This window comes from Anopheles maculipalpis, chromosome 2RL, assembly GCF_943734695.1.
Source record: "Anopheles maculipalpis chromosome 2RL, idAnoMacuDA_375_x, whole genome shotgun sequence".
Taxonomy (NCBI): domain Eukaryota; kingdom Metazoa; phylum Arthropoda; class Insecta; order Diptera; family Culicidae; genus Anopheles; species Anopheles maculipalpis.
In genome coordinates this window covers 68592736-68606541 of record NC_064871.1, presented here as the reverse complement: position 1 = coordinate 68606541, position 13806 = coordinate 68592736, and the positions used below count along the sequence as shown (strand labels likewise).

The 13806-nt window shown below is 41.2% G+C and overlaps 3 protein-coding genes across 9 annotated transcripts in view; 1 reads left to right on the top strand and 2 right to left on the bottom strand.

The window, feature by feature from the left end:
* LOC126556291 (clathrin light chain) overlaps positions 1 to 8764 on the bottom strand; it is a 358662-nt gene extending 349898 nt beyond the window's left edge. The window contains exons 1-6 of one of the 7 annotated variants that reach the window (XM_050211528.1): positions 8602 to 8764; positions 7388 to 7492; positions 6626 to 6658; positions 5959 to 6148; positions 5608 to 5619; positions 4964 to 5141 (exon numbers count right to left, since the gene is read on the bottom strand). In XM_050211528.1, coding sequence (XP_050067485.1) covers positions 4964 to 5141; positions 5608 to 5619; positions 5959 to 6148; positions 6626 to 6658; positions 7388 to 7492; positions 8602 to 8764 — 681 coding nt within the window. Of the gene's footprint in view, positions 1 to 4955; positions 5142 to 5607; positions 5620 to 5958; positions 6149 to 6625; positions 6659 to 7387; positions 7493 to 8601 lie in introns of those variants that run through there. The other 6 variants (XM_050211529.1, XM_050211532.1, XM_050211531.1 and 3 more) reach the window with 6 other exon arrangements.
* A 348-nt stretch (positions 8765 to 9112) lies between these two features.
* On the bottom strand, positions 9113 to 9562 carry LOC126556369 (DPH4 homolog). The gene has a single exon (XM_050211634.1). It carries the CDS (start codon positions 9560 to 9562, stop codon positions 9113 to 9115), a length of 450 nt encoding a protein of 149 aa, XP_050067591.1.
* A 177-nt stretch (positions 9563 to 9739) lies between these two features.
* LOC126568834 (NHL repeat-containing protein 2) lies at positions 9740 to 12464 on the top strand. Its single transcript, XM_050225486.1, has 2 exons — positions 9740 to 11310; positions 11631 to 12464. The coding sequence occupies exons 1-2, from the start codon at positions 9886 to 9888 to the stop codon at positions 12462 to 12464; spliced, it is 2259 nt and encodes a 752-aa protein (XP_050081443.1). The 5' UTR covers positions 9740 to 9885.
* The last annotated feature ends 1342 nt before the right edge of the window (positions 12465 to 13806 follow it).

The following is a 13806-nucleotide window of genomic DNA, read 5'->3' as shown; positions in this document are numbered from 1 at the left end:
AAATGTATCTAATTTTTTATATCGTTTATTTTAACGTTTGCTAGAGGAGCATCATTTACATTACTCCAAAAGTATGTTTTTACACAGGGCTTACCATATAACCATGATAGCTTGATCAATGCAAAATTCAAGATGCACAACATTTTCCGACTTGACCACACATTACAACAGTTTAGCTACGCTGTTTCAAATCGATAAATTAACTTGCAATTGGTTCAGAAAGCCGTCCGATTCGGCACCTTTTTTCATACTTTGATTATGATCCTCGGCTTGGATTCGGAAAGATTCGAGTGTTCCGTTTAGCATTTTTCAAGATGCTTGAATTGTTAACCACTCAATATAAACAATCCAACCCAAGAACTCACCTTTGTATGATCCCAAACCCATCGTCAAGATATAGAAATTGTTCTAAAATAATCGGAAATTGTGTTATCTATTGAAACATCGTAGCTAAAATAATGTAACGATGTGTGTTCAAGTCAGAAAATGTTGTGTATCGCGAATTCTGCTTTGTTTGTACTATTCTAACGCCTGTTCTATGGGCTGTTAAACCCTGCAAGTCTCCAGGAGAGGCAGTTCCTATGTCCCACAAAGCGGTCACGATCCTTCCGCGTATTTGTCGTACGACACAAAATGTCCATTTCTAATGCACCAACAATGATGTACCACGCTAAGGTTTAATCGTTTGATAATAATGATAATAGTAATTACCTAGAAACGAATGCTAGGCGCACAAGTTAAAGCAATGAATTTTAAATCGAGCAACAATGGTTAAACAATAACTCATGTCTAATTATGTCGCGTTGAAAAGGCCGCGTTCGTACTAGCAATTAATAATCCCTACTCGATAACAATAACGATGATCTGCAAACCATGATGTTACTAATAAGCCGGACCAAGCATAAGGGGCAGCAAGTATTATATGGGTGGAAAAGTGGACAAGTGACCGGATAGCGTAGTTAGCGATAGTTTTCCAGTATACTAGCACAAATAGTCTGCATGTTGATGGTAGGCAGAGAATGCAAATCCAATACTAATGCTACGGAGTAACAGCTTTAAACATCGAACCAAGGAAGCAATAGCATTTTCTCTGCTGGACAGGTGATGTGTGTTTGCGTGCAAAGAATACGAAACAAAAACAAACGTAAAGGCAATACAATTAAACTCTTCTTGATAATTATATACCCTTCGAAAGTGTAAACCCAAAAATTCAAATACTTATCCATACCGTTCGCGCGAAAATTCAAATTCTATTCTCATTTATACAAGTATTAAAGTAACTCACTTAAAGGAAAGATATAGCATGTGCGAGAAACAGAAGCAAAAGGATAAGGAAAACACAGGCACACACGCATACGAAGTAAATAATAGGCACACAATTTGGTAAGGCACAGAAAACACTGTACGACGGAAGGATTATTGCTGCTAACTGATTAACTAATGTTGGGAAGAGCGCTACAGCCCGTCTAGAAACATTGCTAGACAAATGATGTTTTTAAATCAAAATTTTATAATCGAACAATTCAGAGAGGAGAGGAGGGAGCAATGAATCTCGAACAAAAAAGGAATAATATTGAAAATGCATACAACTAATAATACAACACAAAAGCAAACTACTATATACATATACTTACGTAAATACTTATATTGAATTATATAAATGCAAAATTATCGTAATCGAAAACACCACTATTGCTAGAGACAAGCATTGTTAGTTGTTGTAATATGTAAGTGCATCGTAAGTCCCGTTTTTTCCTTCCCCCCCCCCACAACATTAGTGCTAATGCTAAAATACACCGTCAGTCTCACTTGCGTGCACTATATTAAAATAACGAATGTTTGTTACATGATTGAAATGAATGAACAACAACAAAAACACACACTCACCACCCCACTTACTAACCTAAGAAGCGTTTTGGAGAAGAGTATTTTTATAGCGTAACGTTCAGTAAACGCCCTTATAACATTGCTAGTGATTAAGCGCCGAGTTTTAGAGCGTGTTGGAAACAGTTTAGATAATTATAGCAACAACTAGTTTTAGAGCGTGTGTGTGTGTGTGTATCGCGTGCAGCACCCGTGGTTTATTTAGAACCAATAATCTCCACATGCTTGTTTTGAAGAGGCTATTTTTAAAAGAAAGATATACTTTTGTCACATTTATTTACACTCTCTAATGTTAAGTTGCTGATGCCATAATTGAATCAAAAATTCTTCTCACATTTAGCAAAAGCAATAAGCAAGTAAAGCATAAGTAAACTGTACCATTTCGTTCTGGTGCTGGCAATAACTTTAATCATCATTAACAGTCCAAAATGATGTCTCGAAATTGCGATGCAAAAGACCAAACATGAATGCAGTACTTTCATGACCAAAAAAGACATTAAAATCAAATTCACAAATGATAATAAGACACGGAAGTAAGCAAGCACGGCATATTTTTTTTTATCACTGCACCAACCCACTCACCTATATTCAAATACTTTGTACTACTACCACAGGGCGTGGAACTTAAAAAAACGCACTTGAATCGTTGTTACGGTACAGGAACCACTTTCGGTGGTCGCGCAATGTTTGATAAAGGATAATAAATCGAAACGTCTTGTTTATTTACTTTACTACCCCCAAACTGTACGGCTTTTGACGTTTACTGGGATGATTTTTTGTCCTAACGAAAGAATTCAATACCATCCGAATGAATTTTTTGCTTAATCTTTATCGCAAAAAGACATCATCCAACTTTAGAATGACAAAACTTGATAGTTATTCATGTTAAAAGCGACATATTTAGTTCATTTTCCTATAGCAAAATTAGGATTCTCGAGCTTTCAAACTATGAAAAATACCTGGAACCTTAGCGTAGAATAGGAAAACGAATACATACTTTTGAAATCCTTAAAGATGCTCCAAGGCCCTTTATAATGGCACTGTGATTGAGAGCCAAACTCCTTAAGCCTAAACCAGAGCCTAAGTATTAGATTGTCCAAGATAACTAATTTTGGGTCGCAGGAAATTAATCCTTAAACGAGAGAAGAGTTCTTTTCGCTTGGTTATGTTTGTATAAACTTCTATCATCAATTAAACAAAAATAATCAGGACGAAAGCAGTGTACGTACTTGCAAGAAAGAGTAAGAAGTTTTCCAAACTTCAGACGTTCATTCAACCACTCCTTCACTGCACCACTCCTTACCATAAAACTTAAACCAACTGAACAGAAAGTTCAGCAAAAATATGATGTACCATCGGTACTGATATCCGTTACAAATGTGACCAAAAATGCAACGATCCAGTTTTCCGTGTGGCTTGTGAGCTCTTTAAAACGATTTCTTTTACTATTTTGCTTTTCGGCCACTTAGTAGCTTTCTAATGACCCGAGAATATGCGTAAGGAGATTTGCATAAAAATATCTGAATCAAACATCCCTACAGCGTAAAATTTGCCTAATAATTGCGGTTGGGGACATGATCTTTAAGTGATCCCGTTGTCTTCTGTTATCTCCGCTATTTAATATACCTGCAAGCAAAACAGTTTTTAGTAATTAGTACCTAAGTAATACAAGGAGCGGCCTGATGGTGAAGCGGCTACGGCGCAGATCTTATCACGCCAGTACCGGGGTTCAAATACCATCCGGATCATTCTCCCGTAGTGAGGACTGACTATCCAACTACGTGGAGTCGGCAAGTAGCGATTGAATGGCCGGCGTGACCTTGTTGGTCGTTAGGCCAAGAAGAAGAGGTAAGCTCCATTTTATTACCTTTCCGTGGCCGAAGACCATAATAGGAAATATTATGGTTTTCGGCCCCTTTCTCCCCCCAATTGGATTGGATTGGGAAATTTGACCTTAGATACGCGTTGGAAATTATGTCCTTCCGAGACGTCGAATCATCCGGATCTCATCCGAAATTTTACATTTAGTGTTCAGGAAACTATTTTCGTTGGTCTGAAGTTTTGGCTATCAGCAGCCCTGAGCGTTTCTGCTTCGGTACAGTTGTTGGTTGGTTTATTTGCAATCATAGATTGCATTGATTTTTCCCACATTATATCCTCATGATTCAGGTGACGCACGAGGCTTGACTAAGAATCTAAAAGCAAAAGAAAAAAAGCTTCCATCCATCATTTCCATCCATTTGGCATTGGTTAAAAGGTTTACCATGTCATAAGACAAGCATTAGAATAGCTTGAATCAATTGAATCATCAGATCATTTCCATTCCATTTACTCTAGCTAGGGGATGTTAGTAATGCAGCTGCTGTTCCGCCGTCTTCTGTTCCATAGTTCTTCTTTCATTCAGGTATCCTCTCCGATGAACAAATCGATCATGTAGAATCTCTTCTTGAAATAGATGATGGCTGATGATTATGCTTGTGTACGGGAAAGATACACTACGCCAAACATTTCAATCACTATAAATAAGCAAAGTCAACCCGAGTTTGCATTTACAGTAGTTTTTCATTCGTTTATTTTCAATCCGTGTTTTTTGTTTACGTCTAACTGCTTTCCCGCACATGAATGTTACGTGTTTGTCTACGGTGAGAGGAATTCGGTTTTTAGCTTTAACCAGTTATACTTATACAGTGTATAATATATGTATACTATTTTATATACTTTTTTCACGAATCACTACAGCATTACCACGAGTAGCATCGATATTGTTTTGTTTTTTTCTGCCTTACCAATATCGGTGACGCTATTTGCTTTTAATTTATATTTATCATATTAACTCAATAATTGCATTACTGTAATATTTATGCATATTAGGTGCATTTGTTACTCCTTGTGACTTTCCTACACACTCGTCCGTTTTTGTTTTTTTTTTTCTCAATATTTCTTTTTGCAACATTAGAGTTTCCTTTTTCTCCTAACAAGAATGTCTAAATAACAGTTTTCTGCTTTGCCACAAAGCGAAAACGAAGAAGCAATGCGGGGAACGATCGTCACACAGGCACGCAAACAAAGCCATTTAAACCTTCTTGGTCGCCTGGATCGGGTTTTGCTTCAGCTGCAAAATGATGGAACGCATGCGAGAGATGTCTTTGCTTGATTTGTTCGTCTTCGGGTTGAAATCGCACAGCTTGGCGATCCGTTCCCATTCGGTGCCCGGCTCAATCTCATCCGTTTCCGCCACGAACTGTTTTTCGGCGTTCCTGAAATCGTAACAGACAAGGGAAGGATGCAAATTATCCGATTGATGATTGAGTCAAACGCTTTACGTGGTAACAAACGTGGCTAATGGATAAAACAAATGGACAAAAATAATGGGGAATGTAAACATGTCACATGCCAATCATCATGAATATTACAATACATGTCGTTCATCCGATGCAAACCGTTAGTAACAGGGGTTTAATGTTCTAGGCTAATAGTATTAATAAATCCTTTCGCCAAATCGTATTAGTATACTTCATTCACAAACTGTTTGTTTTTTTATTCAAACTGTCTTAATGTAACACACATACTCATCCAACTAATCAATCTAAATAGCAAATCAAATATTAATTAACAGAAAAACCAAACGAAAAGAAAGGAAATTATAACGCAAGCCAAACCAAAACTGTGGTAACACAACAACGCTTGTTTGTTTTGTGGGTTTTATTTTTTTGTTTTACTTACTTGGCCGATTCCCTGTGTTTTTGGCGCATTTTTAACAAACAAAATGGCGCAAAAGTTGATTGGGTTAGTACGTTACGTTTTTGTTTGTTTTTTTTTTTTTGTTTAGCAAAAGAGAAAAGAACGTTTCAGGTGGGTTAGAATATAAAACCAAAACTATCAACATATGTAATTGCTGTGTATGTGTTGGATGTGTATTTTTTTTAAATCTTGTTGATTTCCGGGCTGTATACGTTATAAGAACGCATCTATCCACCGATCTACACCCCCCCACAAACACATACTTATCAGCCTCCAGTGGAGGTGATAGTTCGGTGTTTCATTACAGCACTTTCGACCGCTCGATCCACTTACCTATTGGCGGCTTTCGTCTTCGAGATGGTTTCCTCGTGATGTTTGTACCAATCTTCCAGCTCCTTGCGGGCCTGCTCACGCAGTTCCTCCTTTTTGCGCTCTTCCTCGCGATCCTTCTCCTCGAGCCGTGCCTTTTGGTCTTCGCGCCATTTGCGAATCTTTTCCGGTTCCTCCGTCACCTGCTTTGGAACTGTGTAGGGGAGGGGAGTAAAGGATGATAAAAAAAAATCACGAAAAAAGATAGATAAGCAATCATTGATAGAAAATTTATTTTTAATTGTTTCATATTGAAGGAAAAGAAAATACTGATTGGAAGAGAATACTTCTATATTCCGGTACTAAAACTTATCAGAGTTCAGAGTTTAAAATGATCTGCGAATTAGATACTTTTAAATAGTTCCTCATCTGCGCCAGGACGCTTAATACCTTTTTTTTTGTTTAGTGTGTTTTTTATGTTTGCCAATACAGAAAAAAAACTATAGAAGCTATTAAACAAAGTAATTGCGACAACTACTGCTAAGAAAAACGATTATAAAATTAAGTACAAAGAGATTCCACATATACACAGGCGCATATTAAGGACAAATAAATGACGGGTTGGCGCAAATCAATAAGAGAAATAGTAAACGCAAAACGAGACTGTTATATCAGTATTCCCGACACTTACCTGTGAAGCCTGCAAAATCATCATTATCATCTTCTAAGAAATCGAGAAAAAGAAACACATTTGTACAGAACATTATTAGACTAAAATGAACGAAACAAATAAATGACAATTATATGCAAACTTAAACAATACTTAATACATTAAACGAAGCACTAACACACGCTATACGACGACGTGCTCCGTTCGGGCTCCTTTTAACGTCAGCTTATCATGTGTGTGTGCGTGAGTGTGTATTTTTCGGTTTTAATTTGTTAAGAAATCATGCCCATAGATGCAAATAACGTAAACTCCTCCATTACGAGGGGCCGTCATCATCATGCCGTGTGATTTGTATACGAGTAAGAATTGTACTAATTCTGCTACTATTGCGTATTACCACGCCAAGCATGAGAGAATGTTGTGAACATTTTTGCTTTCATTTTTAACTTTTTGTATCCGAATGCGCAATCCAAAAGATTCATATTTTTAACAAGAATTAGTGTAAATTTATAGAAATAATGTGTGAGTTTATTATTCAGCTACACAAGGCAAATTCGCTAACTAGGGAAAAGAAGGAATAGAGGAAGCAACCACAACAGTACGAACAAAACGGTAATCTAAGCAGGCATCGTCTGCCTACGTGTGCTAGGGAAACGATCAAGGAAGGAAAAACTGCCATTCCTGGTAGTACCTGCTTACAACCCGATAGATGGTAGTAGCTCTTTAGTGTTTTGTGGGTGTTTTTTTTTTATGTGTAACCAGTTTTGTTAGTTATTTATTTACCTGTGTACTGATTATTATCGGCAGTAGTGGGCGGATCGGCTTGCGCATCGGCATTACTGATCATTTCAAAGCTTCCGTTTAGCTCATTTTCGAGTCCTGTCGATTCTGTGCTTTCGTGTAGTTTGTGTGTTCGTGTTTGTATGTTTTTTCCCCCAGTTTTGTAAAGGAAAAAAAATGTAGTGTTGTATTACCGGTTAATTATTTTTTCAAAAATTTTAAACCAAACATTAGTAAAAACGAAATATATCCATATCGTTAACAAGCGACGAAACGAAGGAAGAGTAAGCCAAACAAATAGGTTTGATCAAAGTGGGCCGGGCACAGTAAAGGCGTGAAGAGAGGGTTTGTGTTGATATGTATCCGGGAGGTGGGAAAAAAGAAAGAATAAAAGAAAACATGAAACGAACAAAAATTTGATTAGAAAATTGCATGCTTTTTGCTGCAGCAACGGGTAGTATTATAAGACAATTTTTTGCATAAATGGTCATAGATACCGTATGAATTGATATTATTAACAACATTGAACTAATGTTGGACGTACACAAATGATTATTTAAAATGATGATTGAACCAACAAAAAATGTACGATTTCTTTTGGAAGGCAACAGCAAGCACACGCTCCATACGGACAGAGAACACATGTTTTTGGTTCCTAATAGCATATGGGGATGCATCAGAAAACAAAACGAACAGCAAAGCAATCGGAGGAGGCTGTGCAAAAAATGCAGATAAGCGTTTGCATACAACAACGGAGTGTTCGTGTGAGTGTCCCAGGGGACGATAAGCACAATTATGACAGCGAAGCATTACTAGTGTATTGGCGGAAAACTTGTTTTATCGCTATTAACTGGGATCTTCATGTTGGCTTCTAGAGCACACGGCAACACTTTTTGACGGCGTACACCCGTTAATTCGATTAACGAAGCAGTCTACAACGCCTCGAAAGTGATGCTTGGGCTAGATAAAGTATGCGTGTGAAGCATTTTGGTGGATGCTTTCAAAGGTATTCCCTTGCACATACACACGAAAAAAGGGGATGTTGATCGATCCCTGCGTGTCCCACGTCCGGATGGATGACTAATGTTTCGAGTATTCCTACCATCCCTAGCATTACGATGGATGGGTGGACACAACCCTGGGCATGATGAATGTATAATAGTAAAGGGACGCGCATATGTTGACTAAAAAATGTTTCACCGTGTCAACCCACGAACCTGCTTTCGGTACGGGATCACCATTGACCGAACCGTTCGTGGCCGTCGTTGCAGCCACGGGTACATCATCTTCCAGTCCAGCAAGGGCGTTCTGTTCACGGGCCAAAAACTCTGCCGCCGGATCCACTTCCGGCTCATCAAATACAGCAGAAAACGCACTCATGATGATGAAGCACCAAGTTATCTTTTTCCCTTCAAAACACACGCAATGAGTTTTTCACCGCGAAAATAAGGAAACAAGAGCTGTTTTTACTTTTCTGCTGGAGCACGAAAAACTTTTTCGATCCTATTTTTTTTAATGACGCGACGGAATAGTTGACGTTTCGGTTGACGCGACGTTAAGGTATATACATGCACCGTGTATGAAACGATCAGTTTGCGCTAGGTAAATACATGCAATAAGGCAACAAAACGATAAGTTTCTCTCACATTTCGTAATTACGAAATATTAATATTTTACTTAAATGTTATCATTTTATTTACAAAACATACACGAACCACAATTCTAGTGTTATTTCCCCAAATTGACTTGTATCACTAGGGAACATTCATCACACGAAACGTAGATCGACTCGCCGGCTACGCTTTCCTCCGGCAATATGTAACATCCACCACAGCGGCACGTGTGAAAGAAAAAGCTGTCCTCCTCGTCTCGTTCAAAGTCAGCTTCGGTGAGAATTTCGTTCACAAAGTATTCCTCCTTCGTCTGCTGCATGAGTTCCGCATCATAGATCCTACGCAATCGATCGTCCCGCAATACTTTCCACGCCTGGTCGATACGGATAAATTTGTCTGATTCGTCTGTACCAGACGACGCGCTACATTTCCTTTTATCCGGATGGTACTGCAGCGCTAATTCTTGATAGGATTTTCGTATTTCTTCTAGAGTTGCGGTCCGTGGAACTTCAAGCACATCGTAGTACGATATTATGCACTCTTTGTTTGTGTTTGCTAGTGACATCGTCAAAGAATACGATTTTGTAAAATGTTGTGCAACTAGAACTAGAAACTTGAGTACTTTTACATTATCAGAAGCCAATTCTTGTACTCCGTTCACTACCAAGGAAACAGCCACCAAACGCACGCACACACATGGCTCTGTTTGTTGTTTTGGGACGATTCTCGCGTATTGCTTCTAGCTGTCAAACCGCTGCATTCCGATGCAAAACGTCACCGATCAAAACAATAGCTGCCGCTAGTGAAAACTCTCGCCAGTATCATCACATCATCATCGCCCCGTGCGTTCCTAACTTTCGTCGCAACGTCGTCAAAATAGGTTCCAGAATGAGCACATCGCCCGAAGGTCAGGACATGATGGAGGTCTTGGCCTGCAATAGCAACCAGCTGGCGGACGACCTACTATCGGCCGGCACCAATGCAGGAAAGCGGCAAAAACTCGTCCTGGACTATCTGAAGGTAGCCGATCGGGACGGGAAAAGTGTAACGGCCGAGTTTCCGGATGGGCTGGATTGGTTCAACGTGACGGAATCGCTAACGATGCAAGGTTCGCTGCGGGGAAAGGTGGTTGTGTTGGATTTTTTCACCTACTGTTGCATCAACTGCATGCACATCCTGCCGAATCTGAAGCGGCTGGAGCAGCTGTACCCGATCGAGGAAGGACTGGCGGTGATCGGTGTACACAGCGCGAAGTTTAAGAACGAGAAAGACTCCAACAATATCCGGGCAGCGGTGGAACGGTACGAAATTTCGCATCCCGTCGTCAACGACAACGTATCGGCAATGTGGCGCAAGCTACGGGTACAGTGTTGGCCCACACTGATGATATTGGGACCACGTGCGAACCCACTGTTTGTGATAATGGGCGAAGGCAACTTTGAGGATCTGAAGCTGTACGTTGGCAGTGCGATTCGATTCTACAAGGAAAAGGGTGAAATTCAGCGCCATTCGTTGCCTCTCAATCTGTCCGGTCCGGGTACGATCGCATCGAATATGAAATATCCTGCCAAGATTGCATGCTCGGTACCAACTGCCGGTGGTGTCGATAGCAACGAAGAGCCACTGTTCGCTATTTCCGATTCGGGTAACCATCGGATATTGATCATCGACTCGGTCGGTACAGTGTTGCACAAAATTGGTGGCAAACAAAGCGGATTTTTAGATGGCAACTTCACGAAGGCACGCTTCAACGCTCCTCAGGGCGTAACGTTCCAAGGGTCCGACGTCCTGTTTGTAGCAGACAACGAAAATCATGCCATCAGAAGAATAGATTTGAAATCCCGCTTGGTGAGTACCGTAGCAGGAAACGGCACCCAAGGAAATGATCGTACCGGTGGCAGAACCGGACGGGATCAGCTACTATCCTCACCGTGGGACGTGGCGGTGTATTCGACACGTGATCTCGATATGTCGTTTCATGCGGATGAAGCGGTCGTCCCTTCCAAGGATGTACTTTTGATCGCGATGGCAGGAATTCATCAGATTTGGGCCATCTTCCTGGACGATACAATCTGGTGGAAGTTCAAGAAATACAGTGCCGGTACGTGCTGTGCCATTGCGGGCAGTGGCCACGAGCAGAACCGTAACACGTCTTACCCACATAGTGCCGCATTTGCACAACCATCCGGATTGGCCATTAACCGTGTAGCGAAGGAAGTTTATCTGGCGGACAGTGAGAGTTCCGCTATTCGGAAAATTTCGCTCACAGACGGTAAAGTGATGGCCGTGGCTGGTGGCGATCGTAATCCATTGGTACGTCGTAGAGATAAGTAAATAGAAATGGGTTCTCTGGAACGCACTGATCCAAGGCAATGGAATCGACGGTTTCAAAGATTCCGGACGATTCTAACGGTTTCAATGGTTCCGATGATTCTGACGGGTTCGATGGTTCCGAACGGTTCCGACAGTTACGGACGGTTCCGGTTCCTACCTGCCGGAACTGATTCCGATGTTTTGTGGAATCGTTCAGAAACACCTCGACCTTTTTGCTATTTTTTCCACATCTCTATAAGAAACCCATTCCACAACACCGGGTTATCCATCTAATCAAACTTCTCTTTCCATTTCTGTAGGATCTGTTCGCCTTCGGTGATGTAGATGGAAAGCAATATGCGGCAAAGTTTCAGCATCCTCTCGGTGTCGCGTACAATCCGAAGGACAGCTACATCTACTTCGCCGACACGTACAATCACAAGATAAAGAAAATTGACATCACGACAAACTGCGCGACGACCTGCGAGTTCCGCGAGGCAAATGGTTCGATTCGGCGCTTCAACGAACCGGCCGGCCTGTGCCTCGATCGTACCGGCCAGCTGCTGTACATTGCGGACACAAATAACCACGAGCTGCTGGTGGCTAACCTTGCCGATGGCAGTATCCGTCCGTTAAAGTTAAACTTCCGCGTACCGGAAGAATTGGATAGCGTGGGTGAAAATCGTCGATCGGCCATTACTACTCTGAAACCAACCCGTCCAATCAAGATGCATCCGGATGCGGGTCAGAGCTCGCTACGCTTGACGTTTAATATGACTTTCCCTGGGCAGGCAACCAAACTAACTGACGGTGCACCACAGCAATGGTCGCTCGAGTTGCCTACTACGGAGTGGAGTTGCGACTGCACCAAAGGTACTATCGATACCGGTTCCGGTCAATCGCTTCGGCTGCTGATCGTACCACCAGTAAACGATGCACTGCAACTGAACGGAAACGACCCCTCACCGATTGCGGTTAACTTCAAGCTTAATCTCTGTGAAGGAGACATTTGCTTTCCGAAGGAATTGACGGTGCTGCTAGAGGTACAATACTCAACTAGCGAAGTTGGCCACTCAAAGGTCGAACGATACGACGCACAAGAAACGTACGAATTGCAGCTCTCGCGTGCAAACGTTTCCCTTCACCAACAGTAGTGAGAAACTATTGCGCACAGCGAACAAATCGCATTTTTGAAATTTTTATTACTTTTTAAGTCCTTTTGTTAGTCGGTGGAAATGTCGCCATTTTTTTTTTCTTGTTTCAGGTGTAGTACACACGAGCTTAGCATTGAGTTTTATGCAGATTATTTTTTTAATTTATATCCATTGTGGGTCTTTATGTACCAGCTGAACAAGCACGAAAAAACAGAGAAGAAAGGAAAGATCTTTTCTAAGATGTTAATAACAATCCGATCAATGCCAGTTACAATTCTGAATTCGTATTCAGACACAGGTACGCTTTACGCCACACTGCTGATTATCGCACTGCGGATCATTAGGACTTCCATCAACAACGAAATAAATCTAACGATGTAGCAATGTAGCATTTAACTGACGGGAAATTCTCCTCACAATAAATTTGTTTTTAAAGTGGAAAAGCAACAAATAACTTACCGGAAAAATTCACTTCACCTTCGACACATGTAAGCCACAGTCATTGCTTCGGCACATTCAGTACATTTCCTCACAGCATTCGCGAGAACTAGTGAGGATGCTCTTACTCATAAATGTATCTTAGATTCTAAGGATGTTCGAGCTTCCTTAACTTTTCATTATGACATGCAGCATAACATTCAGGACGGTCTGGTGTTATAGTCGTAGCAATGCTGCTATTTCACAAAAAAAAGAGCTGAGAGCAATACATAAGATCCTCCTTATAATAGTATGTCGTCTCGATTAGGACCCATTTATCCTCGCTTTTCATAATGATTTTCAGAGGCGGATTTAGCCCTTCTGCCCTTCTTCCCCAACGCGAAAATGGTGTGTAGGCCCATTCATGGAGGGCCCTGGAATTCAACATCCTGTCACCGTAAGGGCAAAGGCGAATTGAAGGCGGGGCCCATGAGAATCTATCAGAATCGAAAGCATTGAGCCCGGGGATGTGGGGGAGTGTAATTGACGAGCAGCACCGAGGCCCCTGTATATCCTCATCGACCGGGGAGGGGGATTGTCTGTCGATGCAGCAATCGTAGCACCATCTGTCAGAGCCGCCAGTATTTACAACAACCAATTCGTTTTGGGGTTCAGGGTACGTTTTGGGGGTAGGAAGATACGCCTCTGATGAGTTTGTTGTACCTCGTCGGAAGTTCAACGAAATTCGCTAAGCCACGCTGCCGCAACACAGCGTGGCTTCGGCAAAGGTTCTTCAAAAGTTACTGCAAGGGACTCTGGTCCATCACAACTTTGCCCTGGTATGTTTCAACTATTCGATATCCTTCACGACTGGGACCAGTTGAGACCAATCACAGAGTCCAAAATCTCCTACTTCCTTTTCGTT

Coding starts and splice junctions, on each gene's coding strand:
- LOC126568834 (XM_050225486.1), top strand. CDS start 9,886: ATGAGCACATCGCCCGAAGGTCAGGACATGATGGAGGTCTTGGCCTGC. Junction 11,311..11,630: donor GTGGCGATCGTAATCCATTG/GTACGTCGTAGA, acceptor CCATTTCTGTAG/GATCTGTTCGCCTTCGGTGA.
- LOC126556369 (XM_050211634.1), bottom strand. CDS start 9,562: ATGTCACTAGCAAACACAAACAAAGAGTGCATAATATCGTACTACGAT.